At 38.5% G+C, this 20423-nt stretch overlaps 1 protein-coding gene across 2 annotated transcripts in view; it reads right to left on the minus strand.

Annotated features, from left to right (window-relative positions):
- The window catches only part of DCC (DCC netrin 1 receptor), a 1203407-nt gene that overhangs the window by 373453 nt on the left and 809531 nt on the right, over nucleotides 1–20423 (minus strand). For both annotated transcript variants that reach the window (XM_055298749.2, XM_055298754.2), the window contains exon 8: nucleotides 19–175. In XM_055298749.2, coding sequence (XP_055154724.2) covers nucleotides 19–175 — 157 coding nt within the window. The remainder of the gene's footprint in view (nucleotides 1–18; nucleotides 176–20423) is intronic.

A 20423-nucleotide genomic window follows, 5' to 3' on the forward strand; every position in this document is an offset into this window, starting at 1 on the left:
ATTGGCAGCATCACCTACCTGTTGTCACCTTCTCTGGAGAAAAAGACCGTGAAAGTTTGAATGTTCCCTTTCGCTTCTGCAGGTGGGCGCCAGCTGAGACGGACAAATCGGCTGGAAACCAAGACAGGGACCACATCTCTGGGAGCCGAAGGGAGGACACTGGAGCTTGGGATAGCTAAGGAGAAAGAAGAGGAGGCTATCAGACGTGTCGGTGCCATAGGTAAGAATTGTGTAGGAAGGCAGAGCCAACCTATTAGCAAGCATCTCCATGTTATAGTCACCTTGATTCTAAAGAAAGGAAGAAAACCAAGGGAATGCACACAGTAAATGAAATAAAAGCTATATTTGTATTTCTTGGGTTTTAAAGTGTGGCTAATGACATGTATATGATTCCACTGCTTAAATGTCCAATTTCTATTACCCATGCGATCTATGACAATAAGGGAAAAAATGTCTGCTCAGGAAAGAAAAGGGGAGAGAAATTTGTGAATTTTTAACAAGCACTTGAGTTCTGGAAAGACCTTACTTCAGAACTGTGGATAATATGACTCAATATTGTAAAAGGATTTACACCTCTCACAACTTAAACTGGTAATAGAAAATGTCTTTGGTAAGAGACAAATTATTTTAAGTAATTAGTATTTCCCTGAAATGTTTCTGGAATTAAGCAGAGGTTGAAAAAGTAAGAACGCAGATAAATGAATAAACGAATAAATGTATGTATCTATATTTGAAGTAAAAGATGGTATTACAATTCAGAAAATAAACTCAAGATATACTAAATATAAATCTAAATTTACAGTGACTATTTGTCAAAGATAACCTATTGGCAGTTTTAAGAGTTCTAAGAAGAGCTGAGAGGGCCATAATCTCCAGGATTTTACAAGGTTGGGGGCAGTTATTACTGTAGAAAAAAATGTGATCATATAGTTTTAATATACAGTAATGCCACATGATTTCTGACAAAGAAAAATCACATACTATAAAACTCTTCTTATATATTAAAAAATAGTAACCAAGTTGATTCTTTTTGTTGTTGTTGTTGTTGTTGTTGTTGAGATGGGGTCTTGCTCTGCAACCCAGGCTGGAGTGCACTGGCACGATCTTGGCTCACTGAAACCTCTGCCTCCAGGTTCAAGTGATTCTCCTGCCTCAGGCTGCCGAGTAGCTGGGATTACAGGCACGTGCCCCCATGCCTGGCTAATTTTTGTATTTTTAGTAAAGATGGGGTTTTGCCATATTGGCCAGGCTGTGTCGAACTCCTGACTTCAAGTGATCCACCCACCTTGGCCTCCCAAAGTCCTGGAGATTACAGGCATGAGCCACCAGGCCTGGCCCCAAGGTGATTCTTTAAAATATTCACTTCATAGTTAAAATATGTTTCATAGTAGAAAAGATACAGCCCAAGGAGGTGTACATACACTGACACTGAGTTTAATAAAGCACTAATTTGGAAGTCAAACCAACAGAGACCTCAAAATTCTATAACATAGCCACGGACTTAGCTGTATTCACAAATGCTTCAGGTAACCAAAAAGTTATCACAAAGCCTTATTCCTGTCAGTATCTGTCTACATGTTTCCACTGCTCTGATACAATTTTTTTTCTGCCTCAGCCTCCTGAGTAGCTGGCATTACAGGCACACACCACCACACCCGGCTAATTTTTGTATTTTTGGTAGAGACAGGGTTTCACTATGTTGGCCAGGCTGGTGTTGATCTCCTGACTTCAGATGATCCACCTGTCTTGGCCTTCCAAAGTACTGGGATTACTGGCATGAACCACCTCTCCCAGCCTGTTTGGAAACAATTTGAAGTAGTTTATTTATGTATTTTTAAGACCATGGAAAATTAAGAGCGGAAATGAAAAGCTGATGAAAGTTAACAAAAAGTAGAAGCAATTTTCATGGACTTGTTCATAGGAACAACTCCGAATTATTCACAATTAAAAACTGTCTTTTCACATATTGGAGGAATTAATAATATGTAAGAGAGGGTTTTCTATTACATATGTGCATGTGTATTTTGTAGTGTGTGTCTGCTTGGGTATGCGTGAATTCATAATTCAGCTTTGCTGTGATAACTCTGTTTTCTTCATGTTTGTTAAAGTTCTCAAGTCTAGGGAATATGTGTTTTATCTTGACAGGTGATCTCTAGCCACAAATCACAGGTACCCATTTGCGGATGTAAAATCTTCAAACCGGCTTTTGTAGTCCATTTTCCCTAGTCTTTATCAAAGTTAGTCTTCATTTTTGCATCCACTTTGTATAGGGACTGGCTGAGTGGTATCACTGCCATGAGTTAAACTTCTGCTAGCTAGAAAAATTCATCTGGGTAGTGGAAACACCCCATTTCCTAATGGTTCCAGAAACATTATTGATATACCATTCTTACTAGCTATACAGAGAAAGAGGTTTTAAAGAATGGCAAAAAAAGTACTCAAAGTTATTTCTGACTCCATAGATTCTTTGACTATTTCTTTGTAGACCAAATTTCGCCTTGCTCTCTGGATCAGTACAGTATTTGAAATAAATGGAAGAGTGGCAGTGAGTTAGTCAATCTTTTATAGCAGAGTGGTGAGGGAGGGAAAAGATTGATGCCTGGGGATGGAGTATCTCTCTCAAAAATATGGGTGATATTAAGCTTCTTGACAAAAACCTTTACTTCCACACATCACAGGCAGCTGAGACTAACACACAGGAGTGAAATTACTCTCTCCCTCCCCCTCAGCCTGCTTCTCCCCCTGGGCGATATTCAAGTTGTCCTCTCAGCTGTGCAGCCTGGAAACCCGAAGCCCATCCTTGATTCCTGACTCTCCTTCTCTCACCGCACGCTAGGGGTCCCCGCTCCTGAGCCTCTCATTAATCTACTCACACTATTGCATCTCCACTGCCATGCTTCCATTGACACCATCATACTCTCTCACTGGAATTACAAGGGTCGCCCAGCTCCTCTGCCTTCCTTAAACTCACCTTCCTCAAATATATTCTCTGTGTAGCATCCAGAATGAGCTCATAAAAATATAAATCCGGTCATGTCACTCTACTACTTATTTTTCCTCCACACATCCTCTTCAGGGCAAGCTTCAAACTTCTTAATTGGCTTGCTGGCCTGACTCCTGCTGACCATGGGTCTTGGGTGGCTTTCTCCATAAACAAGGCTTCAGAAAAGGACTTTTGTGCAATTACTACTTTTGGGAGATGATCCCAGAAACACTGCAGGGAGTCAGGAAGTGAGACAGGGCAGGGAGGGACCTCTCTGAAGAGTGGGTTATCTATATGGTTATTCCTGTGGGACACGGAAGGGCAATCCCATCGGGGACTCTGGGAGTCAGTATAGGACATGCCTCAGAGTTATTCATCCCTCAGGGTAGCAGATAGGGGTATTTATCTACCTACCCCTTCTCCATCATTTGTTGAGGGTGATTCCGGGGGGGTTTGCCTTTCCTAAATAATGGCCTAGTGTGTTCCTACAGCAAGACAGAAAATACCTTCGGGCAGAGGCTTACAGAGGTGCACCGTTAGCAAAGTTCAGTAGCTCTACTTACTCAGCAAATATTCAAACAGCTCAGATCACCTGTCCTCCTTGTCTAAGTGCAGAGGAGAGAGCAGGGAACCACAGATGAAGCCATTGTTCTCATGGTGCTTATGTGGAAGCTCCTTGGCTTCTTGATGCTTGTACATTACGCATGTTCTCCTCATGCTGAGCCCCCCTGCAATTCTCTAGGGCTTCACAGAAGCAGATCCCACACCTTAACAAGCCCCTCGCACTCATCTGAATAACTCCTACTTTCCCTCTTGGTTTAGTTGAGGTGTTGTTTCCCGTGGAAAGACTGACTGAAAGTATTTGGAAAATATATAAAAACCAAGTAACACAATATTAAAAAGCATGTTTTTAAATCTTTAAAATAATAAATCATCTTATTGAAAAGTGGGGTTCAACTTGACAAATAATACAAGAACTAGGCATTAAAATAGAGGCTGAAAAAATTCTATCAGAGGCCACTTTAAAGAAGGTGAATATCTCATGTCGGCCAGGGTGTGGCGCTCTCACAAGCTCTCAGTTGAAGTGTGTGTGAGCACTACATGTCCAGAAGTAAATGTGGCAAAATCCTTTTAAAAAAATTCATAGCATTAGGCCATTCTCATTCTTATAAATTTATTATTTAAAAAATAACAAATCCCTCCTTCATCGGTATATCAATCTGAAATTATAGATAGCACATTTACTCAAAATGTAATACCTCTATAACTTACCAGTTATTAAAAAATGGGATCCTTACTAGATTTTTGAGAAAAGTATTTTTAAACGTATAATTATAACTTGGTGAAAGCTTTTTGGAATTTTCAAGAAGTTAGACAAATAAGTTTTATACGAACAAGAGGGAAGTTTTCCAATCTTTTTCCTCCAAGAGCACCTCACTCCTACATGATGTCAACATCACAAACCAAATGGCATCTCCACCCACCCAGGGAGTGCCAGAGAGGAGGGCAAGGGGCAATGGCAAGCAGGCAGATGCTCCTCCCTCTTTTCTCCTTAGGCTTCAGGGAGTGTCTTCTCACAGAGCTGGTCTAGACTCAGATGGCACAAAGCTCAGCATAGAATTAATCACGGACTCTTTACCTCAATTTAAACAGGCGTTATATTAAAAGGGAGGAACACAGTTTTAACAAAGGAACGGCTTCTCATCTTATACAGGGGAATTAATTTTGTTCTTACTAATCCTCCATGCTTTCTCTCAACAGTAACTTGCCTTCAAATAAGGTCTCAATAAAGAACCAATCAGGACTTCTTTTCTTTGCTCTTGGAGGCCTAATCTCCAGTATGGCCCTAATCTCTCTGGCCCATTACTGTTGCCATAGCTACAGCTTCTTTATCTGTTGTCATGGAGAAGAGGAGGCGAATTTGCCACACTATAATGACAGTCTTTTTTTTCTTTTAAGAACATCTTTAAAAATTTTTTAATAATAGCCAAATCCACGAAAGGGTGATAATTTTTATAGATAACGAAAAGCCAAATATATATAGTTTTGAAGCCAAAAAATAGTAACATTTTGCTTAGGTCCCCTGCAATAGCCTTGGTAACAATGATGCTGTTGGATTAATTTTTAAAATAAAGCTTCAATTTTTCTAGATACCAAAGACTTTTTCTGTCACATGTTATTATACAGTGTTTATGAACATGACTTTTTATCTAAGCTTATTGATAGTCCACTACCTTCATTCCCTATGATGTATATGAAAGATAAGAGGTACACATAACAACAAAAATATTTAATTTACATTAAACCTCAAACAGGCCAACAGACCTATTTCCTTGTTTAATTCCCCATGTTGCTCACTAAAATATTACAAATGTAGCCACCAAATCAACTAGCTGCTTTATTAGCTGCATCTCCTTTATTAGTCTGCATCTTCACCATTTAATAAAAATAATATGTAACTGGATATTATCAGTGAAATAACAGAAACACTTAATTTTCCTAAGAGCAAACAACTATCATTTCTCCTTTTGATTTTTTTTCCTTGTTGTTCCCTTGACACCAAACTCTAGCTTTTTATTGTCTAAATGAAGAAGTGGATAAACCTAAGTGATAGTTAAGTTTTTACAGTTCATAAAGCTATTTCACAAAATTATCAAAAAAAAGAAGCATGGCTGTGTATAATTAAAACTTATAATTAATAATATTTTTTCTAAAATGTTACATTATTTTCAAAATGGAAAGAATCATGACTTTTGTGGTAGTATATTAAGAACTTTAGAAAAAGTAAGAAATGTAGATTTTATAAGTTATTTGAAACCATTTTTTATCTTAATATGAGATGAAAGTTAATGTACTCCATAAAATCTCATTAAATAATCATTTATTTATTTGTTTTTTAATTGCCAGATAACATTGTATGCTTTTATCCTGTATAACATGATACCTTGAGGCATATATACATTGTGAAATGGTAAAATCTAGTTAATTGACAATGCATTATCTCACACACATAAAATAATATATTGGGTAGGTACATTTTAGATAAAAATGAATAATGAATATTGATGGAATATCTATCACATTCCTACTGTTACACATGAAGCTAATAATAATTTATTTTTAAGCCCTGAGTTTTGATCTCAGAGAACAAGAAATTAATTTGAGGACTCAAGGTGTACCCGTGTAAGACTATGGAAAAATTAGAGACGGTCACTTACTTACAAATGAGTTCCATTCTAAAATTTGATTAGAAAAGTTATTTAGATGCTAGAACACACCACCTCACTAAATGATTTCTATTCTGTTACCAGATACCGATTTAATTTGTACATTAACTATCATAGTAATAGTGCTATGAAATTGAATCATACCTTGTATGTACTCTTTGATAAAATGAATTTATGCATCCAATTATTAATCCATTCAATGTTAATTGAAGACGTACTGTGTGCAAGGCACTGAATGAGAAGCTGTTCAATCCATTTTCAAATCCCAGAGGGAAAACCAGCTTGGTCATACCCCCTACTCAGCTTGGCTTCACCCTCCAGGATTAATCTGCTGCCACCTCCAACGTTACTCCTTCCATACCAGCTATACTTTCTCAGTTGTCTTCAGCATGGGGCCTGAAGGATCTAAGCCTGAAGATACAGTTGAGGGTCTCTGAGAGTGCGGAGCTAGGTTTCAGGAGTGTGCAAAGGCTTTACTTTCAGAACAGCCTCCTTGCTACCTTTCAGTTCTCCATGCTGAACTTGCTCAATTCCATGAAGACCTCATGCTTTCACCTCTGCTACTTTTGTGTGCTGCAAACTGAGCTAGAATACCTTCCTCCAATTGCTTTGCTGCCCTGACGTGGGGGCCTCCTTCAGGCTTCAGTTAGAGCATCACCTCATTGATCTCCAGCCTGGCTTAGGCCCCTCTACCTGGGTGTTCACAGGATCAGGACAAGATGAACTCTCCTGTCAGGGCACTTCCCTGTACTCCAACGATCCGGTCATTTTTGTTATTGTTGTTGTTATCCTATTACAAATTGTATGCTCTGTGAAAGAAGGAACCGAGTCTAAGCTGTTTATCACTTTAATCCCCGATCATTATCACAGTGTATGTTAGCCATATCACAGGTATGCATTAAATTATCGCAGGGTCCAGCTAAATGGAAGGCTTTGCAAATTTGTGAGATTCTGTTAAGACTTTGGCTGGAAAACTCCTTTTCAGAACTCTGTACAGTGGTTGCTTGAGAATATGCACTGGGAGAAGACTGAGCGTTACTGCCAACTAGTTATGTTCCTTCTTATTAATTTGCAGATAAAGTAGAATGAAAAACCAAGCTCAGAGGAAGGTTCTAAGGAAATGAAGGTTTGGGGTGAGAACATTTTATTTTGAACCAAATGGAGAAGGGGAAATATAACACAACCTGCTCTGTCGCAGTTTGTCAGCCTTCATCCCTAGAGGAAGCCCTGGTGGCAAGCTTTCTACATCGTGCCAAACAAAGTAGGTGTGTTCATATAGGGATGCTTCCTAAGGGAATAATGCTTTCATTAAAGAAGCAAAAAGGAATCTTGAGAATTTGGTTTGGGCTGACCTCATATCCAGAAGGGGACTTACGGGTCTGTTATACAAAGTGTGATTCTTATCCCAGAATCATACATCAAAGAGTATGGCCAAATAAAAGTTGTATGCTAAAAAGGATTTCCTATGGCCACACAAAGAGATAAACTGATAAACAAATTCTGGGAAGTATTTTCATATCAGCAGCGATAACTACAGCTCTCAGAGTTTGAGCTCTTTTCAGACAAAAGAAGGAGAAAAATATCTGATAAACTGGCCAACAAATACATGAGAAACTGAAGGTTTTATGCTCAAATCTGCACATTGTAGGTATGTAAAAGCATATATCATATGCTTTTAATAATTTCTTTATTTCCAAGTTGCTTATTTAGGAAAGTGCCTTTTAAAGAGTTTATGAAGATGCAGCAAGTACCGCAGGCAGCTTGGCGAGGTGGCTAGGGCATCACGTATGTAAATAAATAGATTTAACTAGCAAACTGCAATTAAATGATATGAAACTTGCTCCCTACTCCCAAACTCTGTGACTGTGTTATTTGGAAAGGTATTTAGCCTTTCTGGGCCTTAATTTCCACATTAAAAATGGATACAAAATATTTAGTGTACAGAGTTGTTAAGTGATAATGAGAAGTGGAGTCTAAGGGCTGCCCACTGTACCTAGCATATGATTTGTATTCAATAAAGGGCTGTTATTATTATTATTTGTCTGTCTTTAGATTTTGAGAGCAGAAAGCCAATTTCTGCTTGCCCAGTTTCTTGATGGCTGTCTGGAGATGTAGGAACTCTGATAGAAAGGCATTGGGAGGCAGGGCGTGGTGGCTCAAGCCTGTAATCCCAGCACTTTGGGAGGCTGAGGTGGGCGGATCACGAGGTCAGGAGTTCAAGACCAGTCTAGCCAAGATGGTGAAACCCCGTCTCTACTAAAAATACAAAAACTAGCCCGGCGTGGTGGTGGGCACCTGTAATCCCAGCTACTCGGGAGGCTGAGGCAGAGAATTGCTTGAACCCAAGAGGTGGAGGTTGCAGTGAGTGGAGATCACGCCACTGCACTCCAGCCTGAGCAACAGAGTGAGAATTTGTCTTAAAAAAAAAAAAAAAAAAGGCATTGGGAAGTTTTGAGCTAGTTTTGAGTCTGGTAGATCAAGTAAGTTGAGGACAAATGTGCTTCTTCTGTGGAAGGAAAGTACATCGTCACTTCAACATTCTTCTCTATTTAACTTTTCAGGTTGCAGAAAAAAATCCATCATTAATTTTCTTTTTAAAAATTTTTATCATTCCATATTTCTGCTCCTATAAGAGTATATTTCATTTCAGGTCTCTTTTTTCTCTTTGTATTTTCTTACTAATCATTGCACCCTTTCCATCTGCCACTACTCCAAGGCTTTGTGAGGCCACCTTTAATCATCTTTCTCATCAATGTCTCTTCCTGGCATCTTTCCCCAACTACAGGAGAGTTATGCTTCTACCCAATCACAGCTCGCTTTGTCTCTATCCTTTCCCTTGAGTTTATGTCATTGAATTCCCAGTCATTGTTTATCCATTCTCCATGCCCAGAGACCCCAAACGTGCCATTTCAATCACTCCCTTGTCATCAGAGTTTCCTCCGGGGATAAAGACTGACAGACTGTGACAGCTCCCCTCCCACCCTTCATGTGCATCACCATCCTTCCCCTCATCCCAGCCATATGGTGCTTTGTCCCAGGCTGGCAGGCAATCCTGTCCTCTGCCGGTGAAGAACATCTAAAGAACACATGCGTTGCTGATATAGATCAGTATGTCAGGCTTTAAGAAGCAGTGCTTTCCCCTGCAATTTCCTTTGGTGATGAGACACTACGAAAGTAAAATAGCTGACAAGTTGTGTTGTTAAGGAATAAAATAATTTAATCAATGCTAGAGAGTTTAATTTTGTATGTGTGTGTTAAACAACTAAATGTTTCCAGTGAGAAACTCAAGTAAAGATACATGGAAGATAATACAACTTAAGTAAGAAGAACTAAAGGTTTAAGCTACTCTCTTTAGTAATGTAGGTCATTTTAAGAGCTCCTTTTACCATTGTAGGTTACTAGGCAACTCATTAAAATGGCTCCAATCATACTTGATGGCAAACTTCCAACTCTCCCTATAGGACTTACAATAAATTTTAAAATAATTTACTTAAGGATATGGTGTCAGGATAGCTGTGGAAATGCTCATTTCTAGGATATGTCCATTTCAATCTAAAAAAAATTATCTGAGAATCAGAGTTGCAGAAAGGCAGGTTCACTAAACACTATATTTCAGATAGACAGGATAATAACAGGTGTGTGAGGTGGCACCATAGGCCAAAATGTACTGGCTGTGTATGGCATGGAGGTTTATTAAGCATTTGTGTGCAGTGCACTTGGCTCTAACCCCTTGCTACCCATCCCTAAATTTTATGGCCACCAAAACAAATTAAAGGGAAATAAAAATGAAGCAAATAAAAGAGGGTATAAAACTAAGATAAATTATTAGTTATTCCAATTAAGTTTACAGATGTAGAGTATTATGCCACTGTTATGAACTCACTGCAAAACAAAAGGGGGCATAATATGTATACGAAGCATGCTTCCCTTAGATTCCTTTTTGTTTTTAGGTTTGACCATCCAGGCCTCTATATTTCTGAGAGAGAGAGAGAGAGAAAGAAAAACGCCCCGACTACTTCTATTCTAGTCCTCTTTCTGAGAAGGAGGATGGTGAGCATGTAGTACTTGCAACCACAGCTGAGTCATCACTCATGTAGCTCATTCTTTTTCTTTCTTAATGTATTGCAGTGAAGAAAATGATATCTAAGCTATCAACCATAGAAGAGGCATACTGACCCGAACCTAGTACTTACACTTTAAATCTATGAAGTAGGACAATAAAAACAATAACCACCAGAGATGATTAATAAAACACATTATATAATCATAAATTGTGGCTGTGCATCAAAGTCAGTATTCCCCCTGGTCACTCTAAAGAGAACAATATTAATTCCTCCAGAAAAGATGGATCTTTTTAAAAGCCTTGTTTAATTAAAAAAAATCATTAAATGTATTTACCTAAAGATCCATATTGATTTGAAATATAGTTGACCAATATATCTATTAATTCAAACTATAACACAGCACGTGTGGAATACTAAAACATAGGATACAGATGTTCATCCACCATAACAAATGTATCTATTTTAAGTTTAATTCCTAGTTGCTATTGTAGCTGAGGCAAAGCATACACTTGGCAGGTATTCTCATGTTCACTAATTCTCATCAAGATGTAAGTGGTATGTATGATCAGTGACCTTTTTTTTCTTGAATAAAGTAAAAAGAATTATAGAATTGGCTTTGTAGACAAGGCTTGCTATGAGTTGAGTGTTTTTGTCCCTCTAGCCTTCAGGTTGAAATTTAATCTTCAATGCAACAGTATTGGGAGGTATGGTCTTTCGCAGGTGATTGAGTCATCAGGGCTCTGCCCTCAAAAATAGGATTCATTGTTCTTATAAAAGGACTTTACAAAGAGTTTGCCCCTGTTTTTGCCCCTTCCATTCCTTCTATCATGTGAGGACACCAACTTCCTGCCCCATGGAGGATGCAGCCACAAGGTGCCATGCCGGAAGCAGAGAGCAGCCCTCGCCAGGCAACCACACCTGCTGATGCTTTCACCTTGTGCTCCCAGCCTCCAGAACTGTAAGAAATAAATTTCTGTTTTGCATATATCACCCAGTCTGTGGTGTTTTATTTTTATTTTTTGGAGACAGAGTCTTGTTCTGTCACCCAGGCTAGAGCACAGTGGCATGATCTTGGCTCACTGCAAACTCTGCCTCCCAGGTTCAAGACTCCGCCTCCCAAGGAGCTGGGATTACAGGTATGTGCCACCATGCCCAGCTAACTTTTGCATTTTTAGTAGAGATGAGGTTTCATCACGTTGGCCAGGCTGGTCAAACTCCTGGTCTCAAGTGACCCACCCATCTCAGCCTCCCAAAGTGCCAGGATTACAGCCGTGAGCCACTGTGCCTGGCCCAGTCTGTGGTATTTTGTTATAGCACTACAAAGGACTATATTCTTTTCCAATTAGCAGCTGGTTAAATACCTTCTAGGTGCCAGGTACATCAGTCCCTAAAATCACTACTAAGGCTGTATCATGCTATGAAGCAACAATAGCTTCCATCTCTCTATTTCCCTTCTTCTTTTTCTACTACTTTCTTTCTCTCTTCTTCCCCTTGTTTTTTCTTTGAAAACAATTCATCCAAATTTGGGACAGAATTTGGAACTCAATGACAGATTCACTATCCAGTTCCGAAAGTAATAGCTGCATCGTAGTCCACCTGGGCTGCTATAATAATAACCTAGACTGGGTAATCTATCAACAGCAGAAATATATTTCTTACAATTCTGGAGGCTAGGAAGTCCAAGATTAAGGCACCATCAGAGTCAATGTCTGGTAAGGGCTTCATAGATGACACCCGTTGCTGCATCCTCACAAGGTAGAAGGGGCAAGACAGCTCCCTTCAGTCCATTTTAGGACATGAATCCCACTCAGAAAAGCAGAACCCTTGGCTGGGCGCAGTGGCTCACGCCTGTAATCCCAGCACTTTGGGAGGCCGAGGCGGGCGGATCACGAGGCCAGGAGATCGAGACCATCCTGGCTAACACTGTGAAACCCCATCTCTACTAAAAATACAAAAAATTAGTGGGGCGTGGTGGTGGGCGCCTGTAGTCCCAGCTACTCAGGAGGCTGAGGCAGGAGAATGGCGAGAACCCAGGAGGCAGAGCTTGCAGTGATCCCAGATCGTGCCACTGCACTCCAGCCTGGGTGACAGAGCGAGAGTCAGTCTCAAAAAAAAAAAAAAAAAAAAAGAAAAAAAAAAGCAGAGCCCTCACAGCTTAATCACTTCCCAAAAGGCCCCACCACTTAATACCACCACAATGGGGATTAAATTTCAACATGAATTTTAGAGGGACACAAACACTCAGACCATGTAGCACACTGGTTCTAAAGATGGCATAATACAGAAAAAGATGAGAATTAGGGGATAACAGCAATAAAATTTGACGATATGACCTTATTATATTATCTCCTGTTCCTGAATTTCTTCCAAACTTAAAACATTGTAAAAACTTCCCTCTTCTCCCACATGACCATCAAGACACAAATATAGTGGATAATGCCGATAAAGTACCTTGAGTTCAGTTACGTACAGTCTCAAAATATAAAGGAAAACAAATGGCACCAGCCCCTGACTTGACTATTTCGCCACCTTACTATATATTGGAAATTCAAAAGTGAATAGATATTGGCTATTTGATATGGTTTGGCTGTGTCCCCACCCAAATCTCATCTTGAATTGTAGCTCCCACAATTCCCGTGTGTCATGGGAGGGACCTGGTGGGAGGTAATTGAATCATGGGGGCGGGTCTTTCCCATGCTGTTTTCATGATACTGAATAAGTCTCATGAGATCTGACGGTTTTATAAGGGGGAGTTCCTTTGCACAAGCTCTCTCTTGCCTGCCGCCATGTAAGATGTCCCATGCTCTTCCATCACGATTGCCAGGCCTCCCCAACCAGGTGGAAATGTGAGTCAATTAAACCTCTCTCCTTTATAAATTACCCAGTCTCAGGTATGTCTTTATTAGCAGCATGAGAACAGACTAATACACTATTGAAATGGGAAGGCAGTTCTAAGAAAATGTAAAAACCAGAACCCATGAAAAGAAATATTGATAAATATGACTGTATTGAAACAAAAACTTCTACATGAGGAAACATAATAGGGAGATGGAAATATGAATGACAATCTAAGACATTTTCCATATGATTAAAAGCATTAACATTCCTAATATGCAGAGCTTTTACATATCAAACTATTCAAAGAGAAGAAGGTGGTTTAAGTAAGCTACAGTTAGAAAAGACGATAATAGAAAGGGTCAGTATATGTACCTTTCATTTCAGTATCTTTGAATATTCTATTGTAATTTCATCCTCCAAGTAATTATTAATTCCACCAAAGAGAATTATTTCACTATAATAAATGTCAGCATAAGAATACAAAACACTGTGGCCTTCACCTTCAAAGTGTGAAAATTTGTTAAGCTTCAAATGGGATGGAAACAATCATTCTCACACCTGTGGCTACTTAAAGCAAAAAATAAATTATATAACACATTCATAAGTAAATATTTTGACAGAAGGAAAAAATTACCTGTGTAAAGTTCACAACTTGATGCCACGCTTCCTGAAACATTTTAAAATTACTAACTATAACATGTAGTTTGCGATTCTGCAGCTACTCTGCAATAAGCATGAAGACAGAATTACAAAACCTAACTCACTCTGGTCTCTGGTTTCCTGCTGCTCTAGGGTCTGAACACAAACCATAACATGATATTTAAAGAAATTCACTAAGGGATGACTAGAAAATAAGACAAAAACCCTCAAGATGAACCAGAGGTAACTTCACCCCTCTCTGCCATCCAGCTATGTCATGAGCCAAACATGTAAACTCTCTGTTCTGGTGTCTAATTCTTTTGGGTAGAGGTAAGGGATAGGAAATCTGGAGATTGTAAGAGTTTTCTTCTTAAACTCTTTCTGGGCAATCAACCTGTATTCTCAAAAGGAGGAGGCACTGCTATACAGCTGTCAGCACACTGGCTATACTGCCTTCTTAACTATCTAGAGTTGTATTAGATAATTAACACAGAATGTGATACAATCATGTTAGACCTTAGTCATAGGGTTGATTGCAGCCATTAAAAAAAGAGGTGAGGAGGCTGGGGAGCAGGCTAGATTGATATGCTTGCATCCAAAGAAAAGAGTAGGGAGATGAAAAAATATTAATTTCAGAGTAAAACCCTGGCCAACTCAGCCACCACTTAGTGAGTGGTAAAAGTTATTATCCTCAGTGATGTCATGTGGCTATCATGTATCCTTGATATTATGTGGCAAGAAGTACACTTCCCCCCTGTGGTATTCTTTCCAAAAAGAATACCAGTCTAAATGATGAAAAAAACTTTGGATATACCGAGATTGAGACACCCGACCAATCCTCTTCAAGACAGTCAAGGTCAAGAATAAAAGGGAAAGATAGAAGCTGTTACAGACAAAGGAGCCTGGGAAGACATCACAACTAAATGCAAGGAGGTTCCCTTGATTGGATTCTGAGACACAAAAATGATATTAATGGAAAACCTAATGAAATCCAAATAAAGACTGGAGTACAGTTCACAGTAATACGGCAATGTCGATTTCTTAGTTTTGAAATACACAGTCACGTGAGACGTTAACAGTAGAAAACTGGGTAAAGGGTATATAGGAGCTCTGCTATATTTTTCCAATTTTCATGTAAATGTAAAATTATTCTACAATATATAAAAATGTTTATTTTAAAGAGGGGTAGGGACTGTTGCTTAAATTATAGTTAAAGATCAGCCCTAATGTGGTTAGCACTAGTGTTTGTCTAAAAAAGAGTAGACTCCATGAAGACATATAATAAAAGGATGTTTATCTATTAGGAGTGCATCATTTGTTTCTCAGTAAAGAACTTATTTAAAAAAAGGAACAACTACAGTGTTAAGTTTTAGGAGTCTTACTGTGTTTGTAGCTAACATCTATCAGCCAGTGTGAAAAGATTAATTCTAAAGTGTGGAAAAGAATGTGCACCATCCGACTTCCAAACACAGGCCCAAGACACAAAGCGTTCAGACTGCAGCCATCAGTCTGAGAAGTGTCATCCACCAGAGCATTTATGATTCATGCTGACGTTTTTGTATCACCTGAAACCAATCAGGCTGTGTGTCTACTTTGTTTTTCATCCTAGGGAGTAATGCACTGGATTTCAACTACATTCCTGTGTCACTCCATTTTTCAACTTAGGTAACAGCTAATAGCTAATAAAATTAAAGGTGGCGGGGTGGGAAGACAGTTGTGCTCCAGTGGGCACAGCGAATTCCCAGAGGGCATGGACTAAGCGAATCACAAGGCTTGCACTTAGGCAGAGCCTAGGGAAAGGAGTTCAACATGTTGGACACGGTTTTTTTCAGAGCATATGAGCATATGGACATAGCACAGGTAGCTTGGTGTTCAATGTGCTTCCCTGAGAAAGACCGGTCACAGTATCAAGGATGACAAGAAAATGAAAAGTAATCATAACCAGGACAATACAATTCAAAATTGCAGGTGGGAAGTTTCCTTTTTTGTAAATACACAGCCTCAGAGAGGAGAGAGGCAAGAAGTGAGCAGTAGAACAATGTACCACAAGAAAGCCACGAAACAAAACATAAAAATTACTGAAGAGTATGTACCAATGACTCTGATGAAAGGAATGTGTCACTGAAAGAATCCACAAAATCCAGTCAGCTGAAATAGTGTTTCCAAAATCTTACACATCATAGTTCACTCCTCATGCTGGTCCAGGGTAAAATGATCACAGATCACTAAAACCTAGGATGAACTTCCAGACAATTTAGTGTGTCCTCTATGGCAATTTAGGATTCTGGCTAACCTGGGAAACCCATTTCGCTAGAAGTTTCAACTTTTTTGCCTTCCTGGATTTTCCCCATCTTTGACTATTAACGATTATGATAAATAATTTTAAATTTCACTTTACATATATTCTGGTCCACCCTTTGTTTCATATGTATTGGCTCAGAAACATAGCCCAATTTATTTTGGAGGATACCCACTCATACACAGTGGTTCTCTTACTTTCCCATTCCCTATATTCAAATCACTTCACTATTTTTTAGCTCTTTAACAAACAGGAAGCAGAGGTCACTAGGGACTTTCATCATCATTTGTCTCAATAATAATCATGAAGAAAGCTCTAGTTATAAACTCAATAATCAATGAGTATGGTAGATTTTTCTCTGACTTTTTTTTTTTTAACCAGGATTCATGCTTTATAAACATTTGGCTGACTCTGACATCAACTGCAAAATTTGGGGATGTGTATTGAAATTCTCATCACTTATCTTAATGACTTATTGAGGAACTTCTTGTGCCATTAAATTTCTCGCTGAGTTTATTATCTGAATTTATTTATAACTCATCCTAAAACAAACTCTTCTAAAGTTTGAGTAGATTCTTGGGATAAAGAATACCACAATTTGTTGAATAAATCAATAGCCACCTATCATGTCTTTTTTGGTTTTATATATTTTGATAAAATTCCCCTTGTCGGGCTTGCCTTTCCAATCTTTAATCAATCACCCAAACCTCCTATATTACCACACACTGACATTTTCCTTCTCTTTTTCCCTCAGCATATATTAGTCTTTATCCAAAAGTCAATTTTTCTCTCTTGATTACTAGTTTCCCTTCTTGAATGTGTCCCTACTTTTGCATGTTTCGCTGTGTGAGAGAAATTGAATGACCTACAGTGAAAAAATATAAACATGACAATGTTTTATTTAAATGATAAGGATATGAAAACAAACTACCGAATCCTTTCTACTAACCCCAGTGTGTAATCTCTGTGCAGACTCTATTATATTTGGGGGCATATTTAAGACGAAGACACCTGCAGTATTCTCCCAACTCCATTCTTTATTCTGCTCCCAATTTCCTCTCATAAAAATGCCACCCATACGGAAACATCATCCTAAAATATGGTAAGATAATTTCTGTGAAAGAATTCATTTTCACCTCTACCAAATTAATCTGAGTTGAGACTGAGCCATGCAGATAAAAGCTTGTTTAATTTTGGTTTTAACATATGTTTTTCTAATATATATTTTAAAACTAAGCAAATCTGTTTCACCAAGACTGAAATAGTTTTATTTATAGAAAGCCTCTTCGAAGGATATGAAAAGAATAAAAATTCATAAAATGTTTTATTCATCTGAATTATGGTTTGTCTTCTTAAACTAAAAGCTCCCTTAAAACAAGGTATATATCTATCTCATACATCTATCCATTTATCTGTCTATTCATCTGATCATTTATTCATGCAAAATATTTTTGCTGAATATTTTTCATGTATCAGGCACTGTTCCAGGTGATGGGGATTCAGTAAGCAAGATAAGTAGCGTCTGCCTTTTTGGAGCTCACATTCTTTATTTGTATCCTCCTTGGTGACTGATTCAATATGGTAAACAGAGTATAAGCACTAGTGATCATGGTGGGAGGAAATAGGCCTTATGTGATGCGTTTCTGACCTGGAGGATAAAGACGAGTCACACAGGAGAAGGCGAGGTGGCAAAGAACAATGGTTAAGTGTAGATTCCAGAGCCAAACTGCCTCTGCCACATACCAGGTATGTGTCCTCATACAAATTGCCTCACCTCAGTGCCTCGGTTTCCTCACCTATAAAATGTGGGTGACAATAGCAGGAGATAACTCCTAAGCTTGAGAGTCAACTGAGTTAAAATTTATAAAACACATACAGAATGCCTGACTCATAGCAGGTCAGGCATTCTGCTAAAATCATAAGTTTTTGTTAAATAAAAAAGATATTCAAGATAAAACGAAGAACGACAACAAAGAAAAAACCCAACCAAACAAACAACTAGAAATTAGATCATGAGATGGTAACTGCTAACTCCAGTTTTTCCAGTGCATGACATTGGACAAACACTTTATCCTTCCTTTGCCCCTATTTCCTCATTTTAAAGACAAATACCACAACGTAAATTACCATTTCCTCTTTCACTAAGGTAGGAATGAGGTCCAGTGATTTTCTGATCCCAGAAAAAAGCTGCATAATTATAAATAGCACATTCCGCTGTTTTTTGCACCATAAATTGCCAGCCCCATGAGAGTGGCTTAGTCGGGAAAAAGTCACAAACATTGGCCAGTAATGGTTTATTTTGATGAGGAATTGTATTATCACTGTGTTTTGAGTGATCTCTGTGTATCTGTAATTGTACAAAGCAGCCTATGAACATTAAGTGGTTATTACTGTAATTTTGCATTATGAGAGGCATTGGGTAGTGCAGAAGTACACCCAAGGTCACAAATACAAGGGCAGAGAAGGTCTGCAAACCTGAGCTCTTGGATGCAATCATAGTGTATACAGTACGTACAAACACAGAGAATATTACAAACAATTTATATTGACACCATTTGTAGCTGCCTTTCTGGTATTAGAAAGTGAATATTGCGTGCTAAGTATTGTATAATTGTCATGAGAAAAATGCATCAATTAAAAAAGTAATATTTTTCAGGCTGAAATATTGATGCATTTACAGTATTTGGTAGCTTATCAGAGTAGCAGCTTTATTCCGCTGTAAACTCAAGGGTATATTGTTAGTGTCTGTCATATTGTTTGAAATATTCACCAATTCAATGACAAAATTGTAAATTCTCTTCAGTATACAAGGTAGAGAGCCATGAGTTATTTTGAAAAATCAAAACAACATGTATTTTGTACATGATAAAATTAAGAAAGCTACCACTGTATGAATCACAGATGCTAATTTGCTGGCATAAATGTAGAATGCTATATTGTACAATCCTGGCAATGATGTCAGAAATCATTCTAGAGAAATTCATTAACACCTTTTCTTCAAATAGAAGTAAGCTGACATCTGTAACTAATATTATGATCTATGTTATTTTATATTATGTTTTTGACTTTATGAATAGTAGGCAACCATAAGATAATTTGAATAGCTAATTATTAAAATACTCGAGTTTTTTAATGCAGTCACTGTTCAAGAATGTGGATTCATTTTGCAAATTATAGGTCTTATTTTACTGACGAGGAAGATGGAAATTGACAGCATTAGAGAGGCACATTAACTCCTTCATGGCGTGGTGTACCATGTAGAGACATGCCTGACTACACAACAGGTAGGGTCCTGAGAGTTTTTATAAAAACTAAACCAATATAAATTAGGCCAGATTTTAAAAGTACTACTCCCTGGGCTCAATGGCTCATGCTTGTAATCCCAGTACTTTGGGAGGCTGAGGTGAACTGATCACTTGAGCCCAGGAGTTTAAGACCACCCTGGGTAACATGGCAAAATCCTCTCTCTACAAAAAAAAGAAAAATTAAAAAAACAGTTAGCCGGGCATGGTGGCATGCACCAGTAGTCCCAGCTACTGGGGAGGCTGAGGTGAGAAGATTGCTTGAGCCCAGAAGGCAGCAACTGCAGTGAGCCATGATCATGCCACTGCACTCCATCCTAGGTGACAGAGTGAGACCTTGTCTCAAAAAAATAATAGTAGTAGTATTCTTGCTTATTTAAAATTGAATGACATTCTGCAAAAATTATTAAGTACACATATATAAATTTATTCAAATATTTCTTTATTAAATATATTATTAGGCAATTACTTATTTCAAGGGTCCTGTATAAAACAACTGAGGTAGATATGCACTAAAGTGGCCCGAGCCATCTAAGGTGACTGTACTTCCACTGAGTACAGTTGGATTTCTAGTCAATACAATAGAGCAAAATTTATAAAACAGTTACTCTCTTGGTTAGATTACATTATATGGCAAAGGTGGTTACCTTCATGGTTAAGTAACATTTTACAAAGCTATGTCTTAGCAGACTGAAAGAAGTGCTTCTGCTGATCCCAAAGAAGTGAGATTTCATGGTGTGAGCTTCCTATGGAGGAGCCTATGTGGCCGGGAACTCTGAGTAGCCTCAAAGGTCTGAGGATAGTCATCAGGTATCAGTCAGCAAGGACATGGGGAACTCAGACCTATGGTCACATGCAGAAGAATTCTGCCAATAATCTGAGAGGTTGGAAGTGGATCATTCCCCAGTCAAGCCTCTGATGAGACCTCAACCTTGGCCAATACCTGGATTGGAGCCTGGGGAGATCTCAAATTCAGCAAAGCTGTGCTTGGACTCCTGACACATGGAAATTGTGAAATAATAAATGTGTGTTATGTTAAGTTGCTAAGTTTGTAGTAATTTGTTACATACT

The sequence above is a fragment of the Symphalangus syndactylus genome, chromosome 1 (genome assembly GCF_028878055.3).
Source record: "Symphalangus syndactylus isolate Jambi chromosome 1, NHGRI_mSymSyn1-v2.1_pri, whole genome shotgun sequence".
Classification (NCBI taxonomy): domain Eukaryota; kingdom Metazoa; phylum Chordata; class Mammalia; order Primates; family Hylobatidae; genus Symphalangus; species Symphalangus syndactylus.